At 41.6% G+C, this 16,114-nt stretch overlaps 1 protein-coding gene across 1 annotated transcript in view; it reads right to left on the minus strand.

Moving 5' to 3' along the window:
• Window positions 1-5,557: 5,557 nt before the first annotated feature.
• Window positions 5,558-16,114, minus strand: part of LMNB1 (lamin B1) — a 59,369-nt gene continuing 48,812 nt past the window's right edge. The window contains exons 10-11 of the mRNA XM_050792930.1: window positions 10,497-10,604; window positions 5,558-6,358 (exon numbers count right to left, since the gene is read on the minus strand). Coding sequence (XP_050648887.1) covers window positions 6,317-6,358; window positions 10,497-10,604 — 150 coding nt within the window. The 3' untranslated portion in view covers window positions 5,558-6,316. The remainder of the gene's footprint in view (window positions 6,359-10,496; window positions 10,605-16,114) is intronic.

The following is a 16,114-nucleotide window of genomic DNA, read 5'->3' on the forward strand; positions in this document are numbered from 1 at the left end:
CATCAAGGATAATAGAACTGTGATCAGACTGAGTTCCTCAAGAAAAGAACTGGCTGTCGTCTCATCTTGGTATTCTTGATGCCTTGCTCGGCAGTGCCTGGCAAAACTAAATCTCCCAGTGAATGGTTGGTGAAGGAATGAACAAGTGAGTAAATGACAACCTGTAGGCCTGTTATCCCATCTACAAAACAAGGGCAATACTAATAACGCAGTACTGTGAGCTGTAAGGTAACGTGTGATGTGACAACTCAGGCAGAGTGAACATTCAATAAACGTTTGCCCCCTTTCCTTCCACCCCGCTTCCTCTCGATGGGTCTTATGCTGCTTTTCTGCCCTCCTATGTGAAAGTGTCCCATGTGTCAGAGACCAGCACGGGCCGGTGTGTACTCCTCACATGTCAGAGCAGCACTGCGTTTCCAGACCCTGCCACTGTTGGTTTCTCCCAGTGGGGTCCCCAGTGTTCCCCAGCTGTAAGGTCTGGTAAGGGCCCAGCTTCAGGTCCCCTCTGGGATTTGTGGTATAAGGTCAGCCTGAGTGACCCAATGCATTCACCTCTAGCACCCACGCCCTTCTTTCTCCAGGGAAAGACCCCACCTAGTAGGATTGTGATAATACGCATTACTTTTCCTGGTAATGAAATGCAACATGTCTCGGGGTGGAACCCGGGCCCACTATTTCTTTTATGACACAGTATGAATGTTTTCAGCTCTTGAATTTTTTTTTTTTTTTTTTTTTTTTTTTTTTTGCAGAGTTCAAATTTCATAACAATTTTCCTCTTAGCAAGACAAAAATTTTTTAAAGAGAAATGATCTGATTCAGTAGCCGGGAAAACAGTTCATAGGAAAATTCTGTGAAAATTCTATGATCCCAGAAAGAGCTTGGGTTGAGTCCCTTCCTGGCGTCTGCTGGTTGGAAGAGGCAGCGTAACAAGGGAGTGAAAGCTGGCAGTGAAGAGGAAGGCTGGGTCATGACCCCAGTCCTGGGAAGAGAATGAACTAGCTGCCAGGGTCATAGTCACACTGCTTGCTAAAGGGCAGGGTGAGAGGGAGGCTCCTTGGCCTAAATGTGGACAATGGAGAGAAAATCAGAAGAGAAAAACAAGTGATCTGGGACTGTTTGTGAAACTAGATAAAAAACAGGTCATCTGAAGATCACTCTCAACCACTGCGTTAGGAAGCCAGAGAAACACATTCAGACATTTGTGTCCCTCTGGTCACAGTGGACACTTTAACTAGCACTTGTGGCTAAACTTAAGTCATGGGACACGGGACTAGAGAAGGGGCTGTGGAAACATCCGCATGTATTCAACAGACCAAACCAGACAATTTGAGAGTCATTATCCAGACTGAGTCACAAAACACTGAAGAAAACCTCGCACTAGCAAAGGGACCTCCACCCTATCACAGTGACACAGTGAGGTCTGCCCCCAAAGACAGATCCACGCAGAAAAGCAGCAGATGCTGCAGTGGGAGGATTAGGGCCACCAGCTGGAAGCCAAGTGGGTCACAAGATAAGTCTTAAAAGGCAAGTGGGAATTTATTTTTCATCAAAAAAAAAAAAAAAAAATCAACACTAGTATTTAAGAAAATGACATATAAATGCACAGAAATCTTCCGGTTTCACAGACTGCAGCTCATTTGGAGTAATACACAGCCAAAGTAAGTATTTAAAAACCCAAAATGGAACAGAAGTGGCATTTCTCTAAAAGCAAACTTGGCTGGCATTTCAACTGAGAATTCCAATTCAGATTGGTGGAGGAAGCACTCACATCATAAATCTGGGTGAATGTGTTTTATTGTTATTAAGTAATTAAGCTACTGAGCAGGCTGTCTCCCTAAATTGAGAGGTGTACTTTGTCTCTGGAGAAACGTCAGGAGAGAGGACAGGATTTACGTGCTGTTAAAAGTGAAAGAAAATGCATTATTGTGGAAGTGAGGGGTAGGAGGTAGGCAGTGAGGAGATTCTACATCGGACCCAGAGTATAGATCCGATGTGTGGCTCTAGGGCAAACTGGCTACCGATCTGCCTCTAAGATTGTTCTCTGTCCTCACTCTGACCCTCCAGGACAGCAAAGCAGCATCCACTTCCAGCACCGCTCCCCGTTAATTCCTCTTCCCATTCAATATTGCTAATGTGAAGCTCTCTCCCTGAGAACTTGAAATATGACTTCTGTGAGTTTTGCATGTATTCTGCCACGTATATTCCTCATTTTCATCAATCTGGCTCTGAATGTCCCCTCCAGTGAGGCAGCCAAATAGAAGAAAAACACAATTCTAAAAACTACCTCCTTCAGTACCTTTTTTTCCATGGAATTTTTTTCCCCCTAATTTGGTAGACAGGGAAGGACAGTCAGTCCCAACTTCAGAATTCTGGGTTTTCCTGTATACACACCGCAGATCCAAGAACCTTGCTTCAGGGACTCACAAGTTTGAACCCAAAGAAACATTCCCCTCTGGCGGCACCTCCTAAGATTCCATGTTGTTACTTCATGCAATGGAATTAAAAAGAAACAATCTGCATTTTGTTTAGAAGCCAATGATCCAGAAGGTATGGATTATTTAAAGAGTCTGTTCAATTTCTCTCATTTTATCATGTGTTTTGGCAAGAAGGGGCATCCAAATAAATGTCTTTGTAATTTAGGATATGATGAAAAGGATGCCGGGTAAGATTGAAACTCAGGAGGAACATGATTTAGAATAATCCTATCTCTTAATATACACAGACACAGACACACTCATGTATGATAGCAGATTAAAATGACATGGACAACCCCTCCTCCCATGACAAGATTGAGAAAATGGAACGAAATTTTTGTTTTAATAGAGCCAAGCTTTGAAGAAAGAACAAGAAATGTCCAGGTGCCACAAAGAACTCAAAATCTGGAATATAAGCCTTAAGGGCTGGTAGTTGCGAATAGGAAACGGCTTTGGGTTCTTGCAAGGGAGTGAACCTAGAAACCCAGAAGTAAGATTGTTGAACAAAGCACAGAACCTTACATTGCTCCCTGCAGCCTCACACTACCAGAATACCGCCTGTCAGCCCAGAGCAAAGACAAACTACCGGCGGGGTAGGGGCGCGGCGCTTTTCGGCAGGATGAGGAACCTAGGAGAAAAATAGAAGAACCATGCATGTAAGTGTCACCGTAGATCTGTATTACCATGAGGTGCGAAAGTGACCCAAAAATGGTCCTGGGACTCTGGCACAGGAAACCCCCAAATTCCTCTGCAGCAATACCATCAAAACCCTGGGACACAGATCACTCACAAAATAGCCCTTGCTAGAGATGTGTTCACAACCCTGAAAACTCCATGAGGAAGCCAACTATCGTTAGGAGAGTCAACGGACACAGCTAACAGAAAAATTAGCATTCCCCAAAACTCAAGAAAATAGAATTGAGACTATAAAATAAATATGGTTAAAATGATTCATAAAAGAATACAAAAACTATAATAAAAAAGTATGAAAAAGATAAATTTGAGAAAGAATCAAAGACTTCGGAAACAAAAATAAAGTCTAAAAAGCTCAATGACTGAAATAAACAGATGAGACAGGGCTGAGAACAGAATCAGTGAGATAAATACAAAGGAGTTAACTGAGAATATAGCATGGAGAAACCTAAAATATATGAAACAGGACAGGTTCAACATAGGTATAAAAGAAACCCCAGAAGAAAAGAATAGACAGTGGGGATGAAATAATACTCAACAAAATAAGAACATCCAAAATTTTCTTAATGAAGAACACAGAGATGAGACCTGAACAAAGGGAATAAAAATAAATTCGTATCTAGGCATGGCAGCGGGCGCCTGTAATCCCAGCTACTCAGGAGGCTGAGGCAGGAGAATCACTTGAACCTGGGAGACTGAGGTTGCGGTGAGCCAAGATTGCGCCATTGCACTCCAGACTGGGCAACAAGAGCGAGACTCTCTCAAAAAAAGAAAAAACCAAATAAATAAAATAAATCCATACCTCAACAGAGGTGAAAACAGACACTGAAGACAAAACAAGGGGAAAATGTGAATCATGCCTGTTATCAAATAGTTAAATAATCCAAAAATGTGTATATATGCTGTGTGCCTAACATCAATTTCATGCAGAGATGCTGATTTTAATATACGGAATGGCAGTGTGCCCTCTGGCTCGCTCATGTTCTGCGGGAATGGGCTTAGGTGCAGCTCAATTTCAGAAAACCTCAATTTAGTCCAAAGTTTGTCAGTCTAAACAGACTCAGGAATCTACTACTGCCACACATCCAGGGGCACTAAACTATGTTGAGCCCTGCATTTGTACTCTCAATTTCTGAAGCATACACACTATTCTACTATGATACAACTGCCAATTTTTCTTAATGCCCAAATTAATTAAAGTGTTGGCTTTTATAACCTAATTTATCCAGCAATAAAAGCACCTAGAATGTATTTTGATGACAAGAACCCCATCTTGTGGCAAAATGTTTCACAGCTGAGTCTGGCTGTGTACTGTATTCTCATTCTCACTCTGAAGATAAATCTGCATTGAGAAGTTATCATTTTATCTGCTTTACCAGACAGAATTTCTAACCCAGCATTTATCTTGTGTCTGCGACGGCACCAAAGTATGCAGTAAATCTGTGCAACACAGTAATTCTGGGGCTTTGTGAGTTATTTTCAAGTGAAAGCTGGTCGTCTTTGTGCAGCTTACTGCAGGAATATTTTAAGAGAAAAACAAACACTGACTAGGGTTAGCTTCTGAAATACAATCTGCCCATTCTAGGAAGGGTTCAGGTATCTGCACTTCCTATAAGATGAATTCACTTAACTAAAGCAATCAAAACAAAACCTCCTCAAATCCACACAAAATGACACCATAATGAGCACCATACATAATAAAGCTACTGCACACACAGCACACTTGTATTTCATAGCATTCATGTTATTCCTCTAAAAGGTGGCTTTTAATCAATTTCTCTGCCCTTCCTATCTTAAAAGACAGAATTATATTCTAAAATATTCTCCCCATTTTTTCTTTTACTAGGAATGTCCAGCACGGGAAACCATGACAAAATGCTCTCTAAGAATACAAAAACATTAGCTGGATGTGGTGGTGTGTGCCTATAGTCCCAGCTACTTGGGAGGCAGAGCCCAGGAGAGGCCAAGGCTGCAGTGAGCTAAGACCATGCCACTGCACTACAGCCTGGCCAACAGAGTGAGACTCTGTCTTAAAAAAAAAAAAAAAAAAAAAAAAAAGGAATGTCTTCCTCAATGTTTTCTACTGTCCCTATTTGGTTTTCCTGAAGAAATTTTACAAGGCCTTATTGTTAATAAGTTAAAAAATGTAATAAAGCATTGAGCATGATATCTGACTCAAAAACATTAGTTATGATTATTGCTTTCGTTATTGTTGTTATTGACAATCAAATACAGAAAGACGCCCAAAACAGCTTATCTTCCTCAACTGGCAAAGACTTAAAGAAAAATCCAGTTCAAAAAGTCAAATTATATTTTTATCAAAAGCAAAACTGAAACAATACTTTTCTCCCCTCAAAACCTGTTTTTAAAGGGTTAAAAAGGACAGTACATCAATATTAAAAGAGCTTTTTTTATTTGTTAATGTCACATAAGAAATTTAAGCAAGTTACACTATCTTAAAAAACACAATGGATGCATTTTAATAGAGAAACCCTTCCCTCCCTCCACCTCCCTCCCCCACCCTCCTCATGAATTAAGAATCTAAGAGAAGAAGTAACCATAAAACCAAGTTTTGCGGAATCCATCATCCAGAGTGCTTACATAGTGATTAGGTTAATATTGCCTTCTTACAAAATTTCTATTTTAAAAAAAATTGTAACCTTGATTGCTTATTACAAAAAAATTCGGTACAAAAGTTCAGTATATTGAAAAATGCGTTCCCCCTCCCTCACAGCACCGTTATATATAGCAGAGAATAATGAAGAGCAGATTGCTGGTCTAGATGGAGCAATCTTCAAATTATACCGAGACTCACAGTGGTTTATTCACCCTCCCCTCCTCATCAGAACTTAAAAAAAAAGAAAAAACACGTACAAAAAAAGTCAAAAAATGTGAGGAACCCCTTCCAAACAGTACACAGTTATTAAGTTCAGTGTCAATAATTCACATCTTGCAACAAAGTGTATGGACATGATTTCTTTTACAAAACTTTCAGTGTCAAAAAGGAAATTAAGGCCATCAGATTTGCAGCTTAAAAATTCACATAAAGGAAATATAAAAATATTCTGTGCTTCTGAGAAGGCTCTGCACTGTATACAGGTAAGGATTACCATACTTCTTTATTTTGAGGAAGACAGTTGATGAGAATTTTACATAATTGCACAGCTTCTATTGGATGTTCTTGGGGTTCCCTGATGAGGAAAACAGAAGGAAAAATTAATACTAAAGAAACAGATGACAGTATTCTAAAATAAGACAAAAACTTTTAACTGCAGGGATGCTACAAAACCATATTACCTAACCTCAAAAGGGCCCTTTATCATCTCTCATCTTTTCTAACCTTTTTTTTCTTTTTGTTTGTTTGTTTGAGACACAGTCTCACTCTGTTGCCCAGGCTGGAGTGCAGTGGTGCAATCTTGGCTCACTGCAACCTCCACCTCCTGGGTTCAAGCGATTCTCCTGCCTCAGCCTCCCGAGCAACTGGGACTACAGGTGTGCATCGCCACCACACCCAGCTAATTTTTATAATTTTAGTAGAGGCGAGGTGTCACTGTGTTAGCCAAACTGGTTTGGAACTCCTGGCCTCAAGTGATCCACCTGCCCTTGGCCTCCCAAAGTGCTGGGATTACAGGCAGGAGCCACCGTATCTGGCCTCTAACCTTCTTTTTGGACTTTTTTCTTTTTTTTTTTTTTTTTTTTTTTTTTTTTTTTTTTTTTTTTTTTTTTTTTTTTTTTTGAGACGGAGTCTCGCTCTGTAGCCCAGGCTGGAGTGCAGTGGCCGGATCTCAGCTCACTGCAAGCTCCGCCTCCCGGGTTCACGCCATTCTCCGGCCTCAGCCTCCCGAGTAGCTGGGACTACAGGCGCTGCCACCTCGCCCGGCTATTTTTTGTATTTCTTAGTAGAGACGGGGTTTCACCGTGTTAGCCAGGATGGTCTCGATCTCCTGACCTCGTGATCCGCCCATCTCGGCCTCCCAAAGTGCTGGGATTACAGGCTTGAGCCACCGCGCCCGGCCATTTTTGGACTTTTTTCTAGAATACTCACCCCTCCTCCAACAAATTCCAGAACAGTAATTGTCAACTCTGGCTACACATTCAGATCCTGAGGAGTTTAACAAAAAATTCTGATCTAGGTCCCTTGATCAATCAAATGAGAATTTCTCATTTTAGTGGGAAAGGGTAGCTATCTATATATAATTTTAAAGTAATTCTAATATGCAGCTCAATTTGAAAACCATTGTTCAATAACTTCCTTTGATAACTTAAGAAACAGGAGATCAGTGGATCAGCTTTAACAAGCACATTCGCAGACTACAGCTTGCTTGATCCTGAACTTACACACCCCAAGCCATCTGCAGTGGATTTGTCCTCCAAGGTGAAGTCAACGTGGCTCCTCTATCCATTTCTTTATCACTCATTAATTTCATACAACCTCACAATATGACTTGTGACTCACCACTGATTGAACTAAAACTAGTTTTTTGAAGGTCACCAAAATACTTCTAATCAATTCAAAACGCGATTGGATTCATTCTCAAATATGAAGTTCAAACACCTGTTCTGCCCTTCCATCTTCCCTCTTATGAACCTCAGTATCATTATTTTCTGTGATCACACAAGCTAAAAACCTCATACATCTTTATTTTTATTTTTTTTTTTGAGACGGAGTCTTGCTCTGTCGCCCGGGCTGGAGTGCAGTGGCCAGATCTCAGCTCACTGCAAGCTCCGCCTCCCAGGTTTACACCATTCTCCTGCCTCAGCCTCCCGTGTAGCTGGGACTACAGGCGCTCGCCATCTCGCCCGGCTAGTTTTTTGTATTTTTTAGTAGAGACGGGGTTTCACCGTGTCAGCCAGGATGGTCTCGATCTCCTGACCTCGTGATCCGCCCATCTCGGCCTCCCAAAGTGCTGGGATTACAGGCTTGAGCCACCGCGCCCGGCCGGACATCTTTATTTTTTTTCTTCTCTCACGCTCAAGTTTAGTCACTAAGCCTTAATAAATCTCCATTATATATTCCCTCAGTGCCTCTGGAATCTCCCCTCTGAGTTAGTCCCTCTGATTCAGCTTGGCCAGTGATATTTTTAAATGCAGTCTTAATTTCTCCTTTGTTCCAAATTGTACAGAAGCCACATCCCTAAGCATTCCACACTATGCCAGTTTAATCCCAATCTTTCAACTTCATTTCTCTCTCACATAAACCCTACAAAATACCTGAATGAACAGATATACTTGGTGCATTAAGTCTTTTTTTTTTGAGACGGAGTCTCGCTCTGTAGCCCAGGCTGGAGTGCAGTGGCGCGATCTCGGCTCACTGCAAGCTTCACCTCCCAGGTTCATGCCATTCTCCTGCCTCAGCCTCCCGAGTAGCTGGGACTACAGGCACCTGCCACGGTGCCCAGTTAACTTTTTGTATTTTTAGTAGAGACGGGGTTTCACCATGGTCTCGATCTCCTGACCTCGTGATCCGCCCGCCTCGGCCTCCCAAAGTGCTGGGATTACAGGCATTGAGCCACCACCCGGCCGCGTTAAGTCTTTACACATCCTCTGTAGTGAGTTAAAGATCACCATGAATTCTTTGCCATTCCTCCCACCAACAGGGGGAGACTATTTACCCCCACTTTGAATCTGGACTGGCCTCATAACTTTGACTAAGAGAATGTTGTAGAAGGGACAAAGGGCCCAACCTTTAAGAAACGCAGTACTCTCTGAGATCGAGACTGTCGTGGCCAACATGGTGAAACCCCATCACTACTAAAATATAAAAAATTAGCCATGCGTGGTGGCACATGCTTGTAATTCCAGCAACTTGGGAGACTAAGGCAGGGGTATCTCTAGAACCTGGGAGGCGGAGGTTGCAGTGAGCTGAGATTGTGCCACTGCACTCCAGCCTGGCAACAGAGCAAGACTCTGCCTCAAAAAAAAAAAAAAAAAAGAAAGCTGGTACTCTCCACTTACTCTATTAGACAATTGCCATGCTGTAAAGCTTTGGCTGAACTCTTAAATCGTAGAAATCCACACAGAAAGAGACCTAAAAGATATTCCAGCCCAGGTCAACCTCTGAGCTGAACGCAGCCTGCTTGATTGAGTTCAGTGTGCAGCATGTGGAACAGAAACACTGCCCAGCTGAGCCCAGTCAAACCACAGAATTATGGGAAGTAAGAAATCAACTGTTTCAAGCCACTAAGCTTTAGGGTGGTCTGTTAATGAAGCAACAGATAATTCCAACATCCTCACAACACCATCATCTGCCTTCTCTCCAATACTCAAATAATTACCCATCCTTCAATTAGTGGACAAGCATCACCTCCCAGAGTTCTTCTCAACTACTCTGCTGGCCTGGAGTACCTCCTCTAGCATCTGACATGCTATAACTCATGCTGAGCCACTTGTCTGGCGCTGTGAGTTATCTCTTACATAATTACTTCTAGTAATTACGATGTTTCCTATTTAAGCACAGAAAATGGAACTTGTGCTTGTTTCTTGTAAGCTAAGTGTAAGGTATATGTTTTAAAATATTCCTCCTAAATGTACGAGAAGGCATCCAGGTAAAAAATTCATGCTACCTCATGCAACCCACCTCAAGTGGTTCTCAACCCTGGGGATTAAATACATGAGACAGTGTTTATTTAGATCAGGACTAAGGCTAATGAAGCAAAGCAGACTTAAGACTAAAAATCTGGAGCCATGGAGACGAAGTCTTCTCAGGATAAGGGTAGACACTTTGATTAATGATCAGACTCAAACAGCTTGAGAATATAAACTGAAGGCTCATCAGTTATTAGTAATTCCAATTTAATTACAATTAAAACCAAGTTTGGAGTTTCTTTATTTCAAGGGCTCTCAAAAGCCCAACCACCAGCTAAAATCTATCTTGCAATTAGACAATGATTAGGAACTTAATAGAGCAAGAATTGTGTTTCACACTGAAGTTGAATATTCCTTTGTTTTTATAAAGTTTATATGCAGATGCTTGCTCTAAATTAGTGATCTGAACTTTTTAATCATAGAACCCCACAGAGTAAACAAGTTTGGGGGCAAAACATCCAATCCATAGACATGTTTTACTATAACACATAATGCACATGAGAAAACAAAAGACAAAACTGAAATTTGGTAGTATGAGAAAAAATAAAAATAAAAGTGTCAACATATTCTTCCAGTACCCTAAAGTATCACCTTGAATATCCCTTTGGGGAATACAAACCCCACTTGGTAGATAACTGCTCTGGTTCATCAACTGATAGGGGAAAAACCCAACCACACTCTTGGTCTTCATGCAATTCTGTTAATAAAATTTAAAATAAATATATTAAATAAATAAAGTAATACCTGCTGGTGGAAAAGTTCTTCCTCAACAACCACTCCAGCTGCTTCTTCCTCCTCCTCCTCTTCTTCAGGTATGGTTGTTTTAAAGACTGTACTTCTTTGAGCAACCTCCTAAAAACAATAGTAGTTTACTTTTAAGTTAAAAAACACACTTAGAATCACCAAGTGCGGGGGAGAGGGACCTTTTCTTTGCTTAAGAGACAGCATTTCTTGCCAGGCACAGTGGCTCACACCTGTAATCCCAGCACTTTGGGAGGCCGAGGCGGGCAGATCACCCGAGGTCAGGAGTTTGAGACCAGCCTGGCCAACATGGTGAAACCCTGTCTCTAGTAAAAATACAAAAATTAACCAGGCATGATGGCACGTGCCTGTAATCCCAGCTACTCAGGAAGCTGCGGCAGAAGAATGGCTTGAATCCAGAAGGCAGAGATTGCAATGAGCTGAGATCGCGCCACTGCACTCCAGCCTGGGCGTTGCAGCAAGACTGTCTCAAAAAAGAAAACAAAAAGAGACAGCATTTCTGTTTATTATTATTACTATTATTCATCCCTTTTTTTGGAGACAGAGTCACTCTGTCACCCAGGCTGCAGTGCAATGGCATGACCTCGGCTCATTGAAACCTTCACTTCCCAGGTTGAAGCGATTCTCATGCCTCAGCCACCCCAGTGGCTGAGATTACAGGCATGCACCACCACGTGCAGCTAATTTTTATGTATTTTTAGTAGAGATGGGGTTTTGCCACGTTGGCCAAGCTGGTCTTGAACTCCTGGCCTCAAGTGATCCACCCACCTCAGCCTCCCAAAGTGCTGGGATTACAGGCATGAGCCTCCACACTCAGCCCCTGTTTATTATTTTTAAAGGGGTGGGGTCGGGGGAGCAGTATTTCAGTAACTTTCTGGTTAATGAACTGAAATTTCTGCATAACTAGTAGCAGTTCTTATACCTTCCATATTTCGTATAGGGGAGGAAGTGTCATCCAATTTGAAATACCTGCTGAGAAGTTTCCACTGCTTTTTATACTATTCTGTTACTAAGAATTCTACAAATTATTTGACATACTAAATTCTTTATACAACTCAACATTAATTCAGCTTAAAGATTTTAGATCCTGGCAAAGAGAAGGTGCTAAATAAATGCTGACCAAGGAAGATGGACCATTCTGAGTCTCTCAATTAGCCAATAACTTCAATTCTGTGACACTGGTCTATCTTTACAAACAGAAATAGCCATTTCACAAATATTAGTGTTTTAACCAAATTAGTAATAAAAAGAAATGTGATTCCTTAGATCAACCACCACTCAAGATATCAACTAGGAGAAGCTGGAAGCCAACTGTGATCTCAGGGACCATCAGCAACAGGACCACCTGATGAGTGAGAAGAAAGGACAAGCTCCTTTCATTCCTTTCAGCAACTGACACCTCTTGAATGAAACAAAATCAAGACAGATGAACACTGTACACTATTTACCAGTAACGGACTAGTGAGGTTCCAATGTATTCTGTACAGAAATAGGTCTCCTATCATTCACTAAAGGTATGACAGAAAGCAATTATTTCCATTTTCTACTAAAAAGGTCAAATACAGATTACGTTCCTGTGGAAAATGCTGACTTGGCACAAATGCAGCAGTGTTTTTGCTTAAGTCCAAGGCTAACCTGATGATCTGGCAGCAAGTAAATGAGTGTGTCCTCAAGAGTGCTGCAGAGCATATAATTTTATTCTGTCCCATGTCCTAAGGTCATTCAAGAAAGAGAATGCTACAGGGGAAGACACAATATTACTTCAGTAAAAGCTTATCTAACACAGACCAGCTAGTTTACAATGGCAGAGAAAGAAAACCAAAACCCAGTGTCACAGAAATGAGACTTTGATTTGAAATATGCCCAAGAATGTGTTTTGTAAATAAAGTAAGGTGGCAGAGTAGTATTTTGTGGATTTTTTATTACTCTTGCAGGACCAAGGAAGATGGACCATTCTGAGTCTCTCAATTAGCCAGTAAGTTCAATTCTGTGAAACTGGTCTATCTTTACAAACAGAAATAGCCATTTCAAAAATATCAGTGTTTTAACCAAATTAGTAATAAAAAATAAATGTGATTCCCTAGATCAACCACCATTCAAGATATCAACTAGGAGACAGCAGCATATAAAGCAGAAAATAAATTCTTAAAAAACTTTGAGAGTACCCAGCTTTTCTCAACTCATCTTAAAATGAGGAATGAGTCAAATAAAATCTTCTATAACAAAATTACCAAATTCCAGCTTCTAGAAGCTCGTGGTATACATCCTATATGCAAACACTGGCTCTTAAGGCTCATGATGTAACTTAAGACTATTAGCCTCAATGAGAAGCTCAAAAAACAGCAACTTGCCCATCTTCATTATTATGAATTACCTTAACATAACTACTTTAAGTGTAACTCTGCTATTAAGCACTTTTCATTTGAAAACATGCAAAAACCAACTAATCTAATACAGAAAGTCTGTATAAAAAAATGCGTGAGCTAATGTCTAAAAATCTACGTAGAAAAACAATAATAATTTAGAACCAAAAAGCTGTTGGGAGGTTTAGACCAAGGAAATTGTTATTAGTCAAGATGTTACTAAATAAATGTGTTTACCCCACGTGTCCTGAAAAGTCCACATAAATGGTCTTACATGACAGGCTTTACTCTCTCTATAAAACGTAGCATTGGTCTGCCCCTGCTCAGAGCCTTGGGCACCTGAAGGTGCACTGATCTGTGCAGTGGTGCCCAGAGCCAGCTGCACCTGCTGATGCTGCTCATCCCTGTACAGCTCTGTGCTCAGTCATATAATGCTGGAAGCCTGGCATCAGCCATGGTAGGAGTATTTACACCACAGAAATCAGGAAATGCTACAAATCAGGGCGATCTTATGTGGATGAAAGATGATTTTTATATTTTATATATTACATCCCTGCATATATAAGTAATCATTTGCATATACAAAAGTTTCCATTATATCTATATTCTGGAAAGTTTGGAAGGACTGCTTAACTTTTTATTTCTCTCATAAAAAACATCTTTTCTTTTTTTGCCATGGTGACATCTGCTGTTTTTAACCACCCAGTGCCCCTTCCCTCCTGGGTAAGTGCCCCTTCCCTCCTGGGTAAGAGCCCCTCGGTTTATCTGGGTGCACCCCCCCCATGGAGCACACGTGTGTTACAAGCAGCCCAGTGCGATGTGGCTGTAAAGGGGAGGAAGAAGGCTTCAGCTCTAATTCCACCCTCCCAACTCCAGAAACTGGTTTACAGGCAGGCACGTGACCCACCCTAGTCCAGTGTGAGTGAAGCCCAGGATGGGTGCCTCACAGGGGATGAAGTTTAGCTTCCCTCCATAATCCAAACACTCAATATTAGATTATTTGGTGGGCTGGATTGCCCATTCTTTTAACAAACTTCTACTGCCTTCTGCTTGCTAGGCTGTTCTGAGAGTTCTGTCAGGAACGAGGAGAGACAGTGGTATGAATACAGGTCTTATCTCATTAGACAGTCACTTTTGGTATGGATTCATTTAATTGGGTAAGACCATGTTTATCTGTCAGTAGTACCGGACCACATTAGCAACAATCTGTAAACTCCACCATAAAGACCATTTTTTTGAAACAGCACCTTCCCACAAAAAGCAAATAGAAAAGACGTACCTCTGGGAGCAGCTGGCAGCTATCCTGCGTCCCCAAGGGAGGCAACCAGAAGAGAGACAACAGACAGATCCCTGGGGACACGCTGTGAGCCACTGGATCAGGTCCACTATTTAAATTTTTTATTATGTGAGCCCCCAAAATTCCCATTATTTCTAAGCCAGTTTAATTGGGTTTTCTGATATTTCCAATGCCCCAGCAAGGGGAAAAAATACATAAAAAACAAAACTGACTAAGCCAGTTACCAACAATCTTACTGCAAACTAGTCTTTATGGCGGGGATTGTTTATAGATTGTTGCTAATGTGGTCTGGTCCCTACTGACAAATATGGTCTTACTGAATTAAATGAATAATGTCTAATGAAATAAGACCTATATTCATAATACTTTCTCTCCTCAATTCTGACAGAACTCACTTAAAACAGAGCCTCGCAAGCCAAAGGTAGTAGAAGTTTGTTAAAAGAATGGACCAACCTTGGCCGGGCGCAGTGGCTCACGCCTGTAATCCCAGCACTTTGGGAGGCCAAGGCAGGTGGATCACAAAGTCAAGAGATTGAGACCGTCCTGACCAAGATGGTGAAACCCCGTCTCTACCAAAAATACAAAAATTAGCCAGGCGTGGTGGTGCGCGCCTGTAGTCCCAGCTACTCAGGAGGCTGAGGCAGGAGAATCACTTGAACCTGGGAGGCGGAGGTTGCAGTGAGTCGAGATCGCACCACTGCACTCCAGCCTGGGCAACAGAGTGAGACTCCTTCTCAAAAAAAAAAAGAATAGACCAAGCAACCAATCAAATAATCTAATATTCAATGTTTGAGTTATGAAGGGGAGCTAAGCTTCAGTTAGCTTTACTAATATGTCATCCGTAATACTAGTAATACTGTCTGAAGATGCATCTCATGTCATAATATCTGGTACTTGGTTCATGTCACTGTATCTATTTTTTGGGGCATTTAATCCTATTGCTCTATTCCAAATACCCTCCTATAACATTGTCTCTAACTTGGAACACACTTTTACACAGGAAAAAAAAAAAAAGAAAGAAATAATGACTAGATTCCATGGGTCACGAAAGTTCATTTAATCTGCCATGTACCCCTTATAACAGTGCTTTTCAGTCTTATCTGAGCAAATTACTACTCTTAACAATGTTTCGCAAGAGACATGTTTACAGTAAGGCATAGACGGGAAGATGGCCATGAACAGAACTTTTTATGCAGGCACCTCAGACTCCTATAATGAATGCTGCTATTGCTTTATTTCTCGGAACGTAAGTCATGGTCCATGTCTGATTTTTTTTTAAAAATGCATCCAGTAAATGCTTCCTGAATTCCTGTTATGTGCCAGGCATGATGCCAGGATGTACCAGAACAGGCCCTTGCCCTCAGTGTGCTTCCTCCAGTGAGCGAGAACAATGTGATGAGCACCACGCAGGTTAGAGGCCCGCCTGTGCACTATGGGAGCAGACAAAAAACCCCTAAGGGGACGCTGTGATTTGACCCACTGACCACTCCATCTTTCACAGACACTTTCCTCCCTTGGTTTTCCTGACATCACATACCATTTTCCTCTGACTTCACTGGCTTCATCTACTACCTCCTTTGCTCTTATTCCTAATGTCACTATTTTCTAGGGCTCAATTCTGGACCCTCTTCTGAGGAACTTTATTCAGCAAGTCCTGTAATTTACTTTATTTATTTGAGACAGTCTTGCTCTGTCGCCCAGGCTGGAGTGCAGTGGCGCAATCTCAGCTCGTCACAACCTGAGCCTCCTGGGTTTAAGCAATTCTCCTGCCTCAGCCTCCTGAGTAGCCTGGACTATAGGCACGCTCCACCGTGCCTGGCTAATTCTTGTGTTTTTAGTAGAGACGGGGTTTCACCAAGTTGGCCAGGTTGGTGTCTAACTCCTGACCTCAGGTGATCCACCCACCTTCGGCCTCCCAACGTGCTGGGAATACAGGCATG

Source organism: Macaca thibetana, chromosome 6 (assembly GCF_024542745.1).
Source record: "Macaca thibetana thibetana isolate TM-01 chromosome 6, ASM2454274v1, whole genome shotgun sequence".
Lineage (NCBI taxonomy): Eukaryota > Metazoa > Chordata > Mammalia > Primates > Cercopithecidae > Macaca > Macaca thibetana.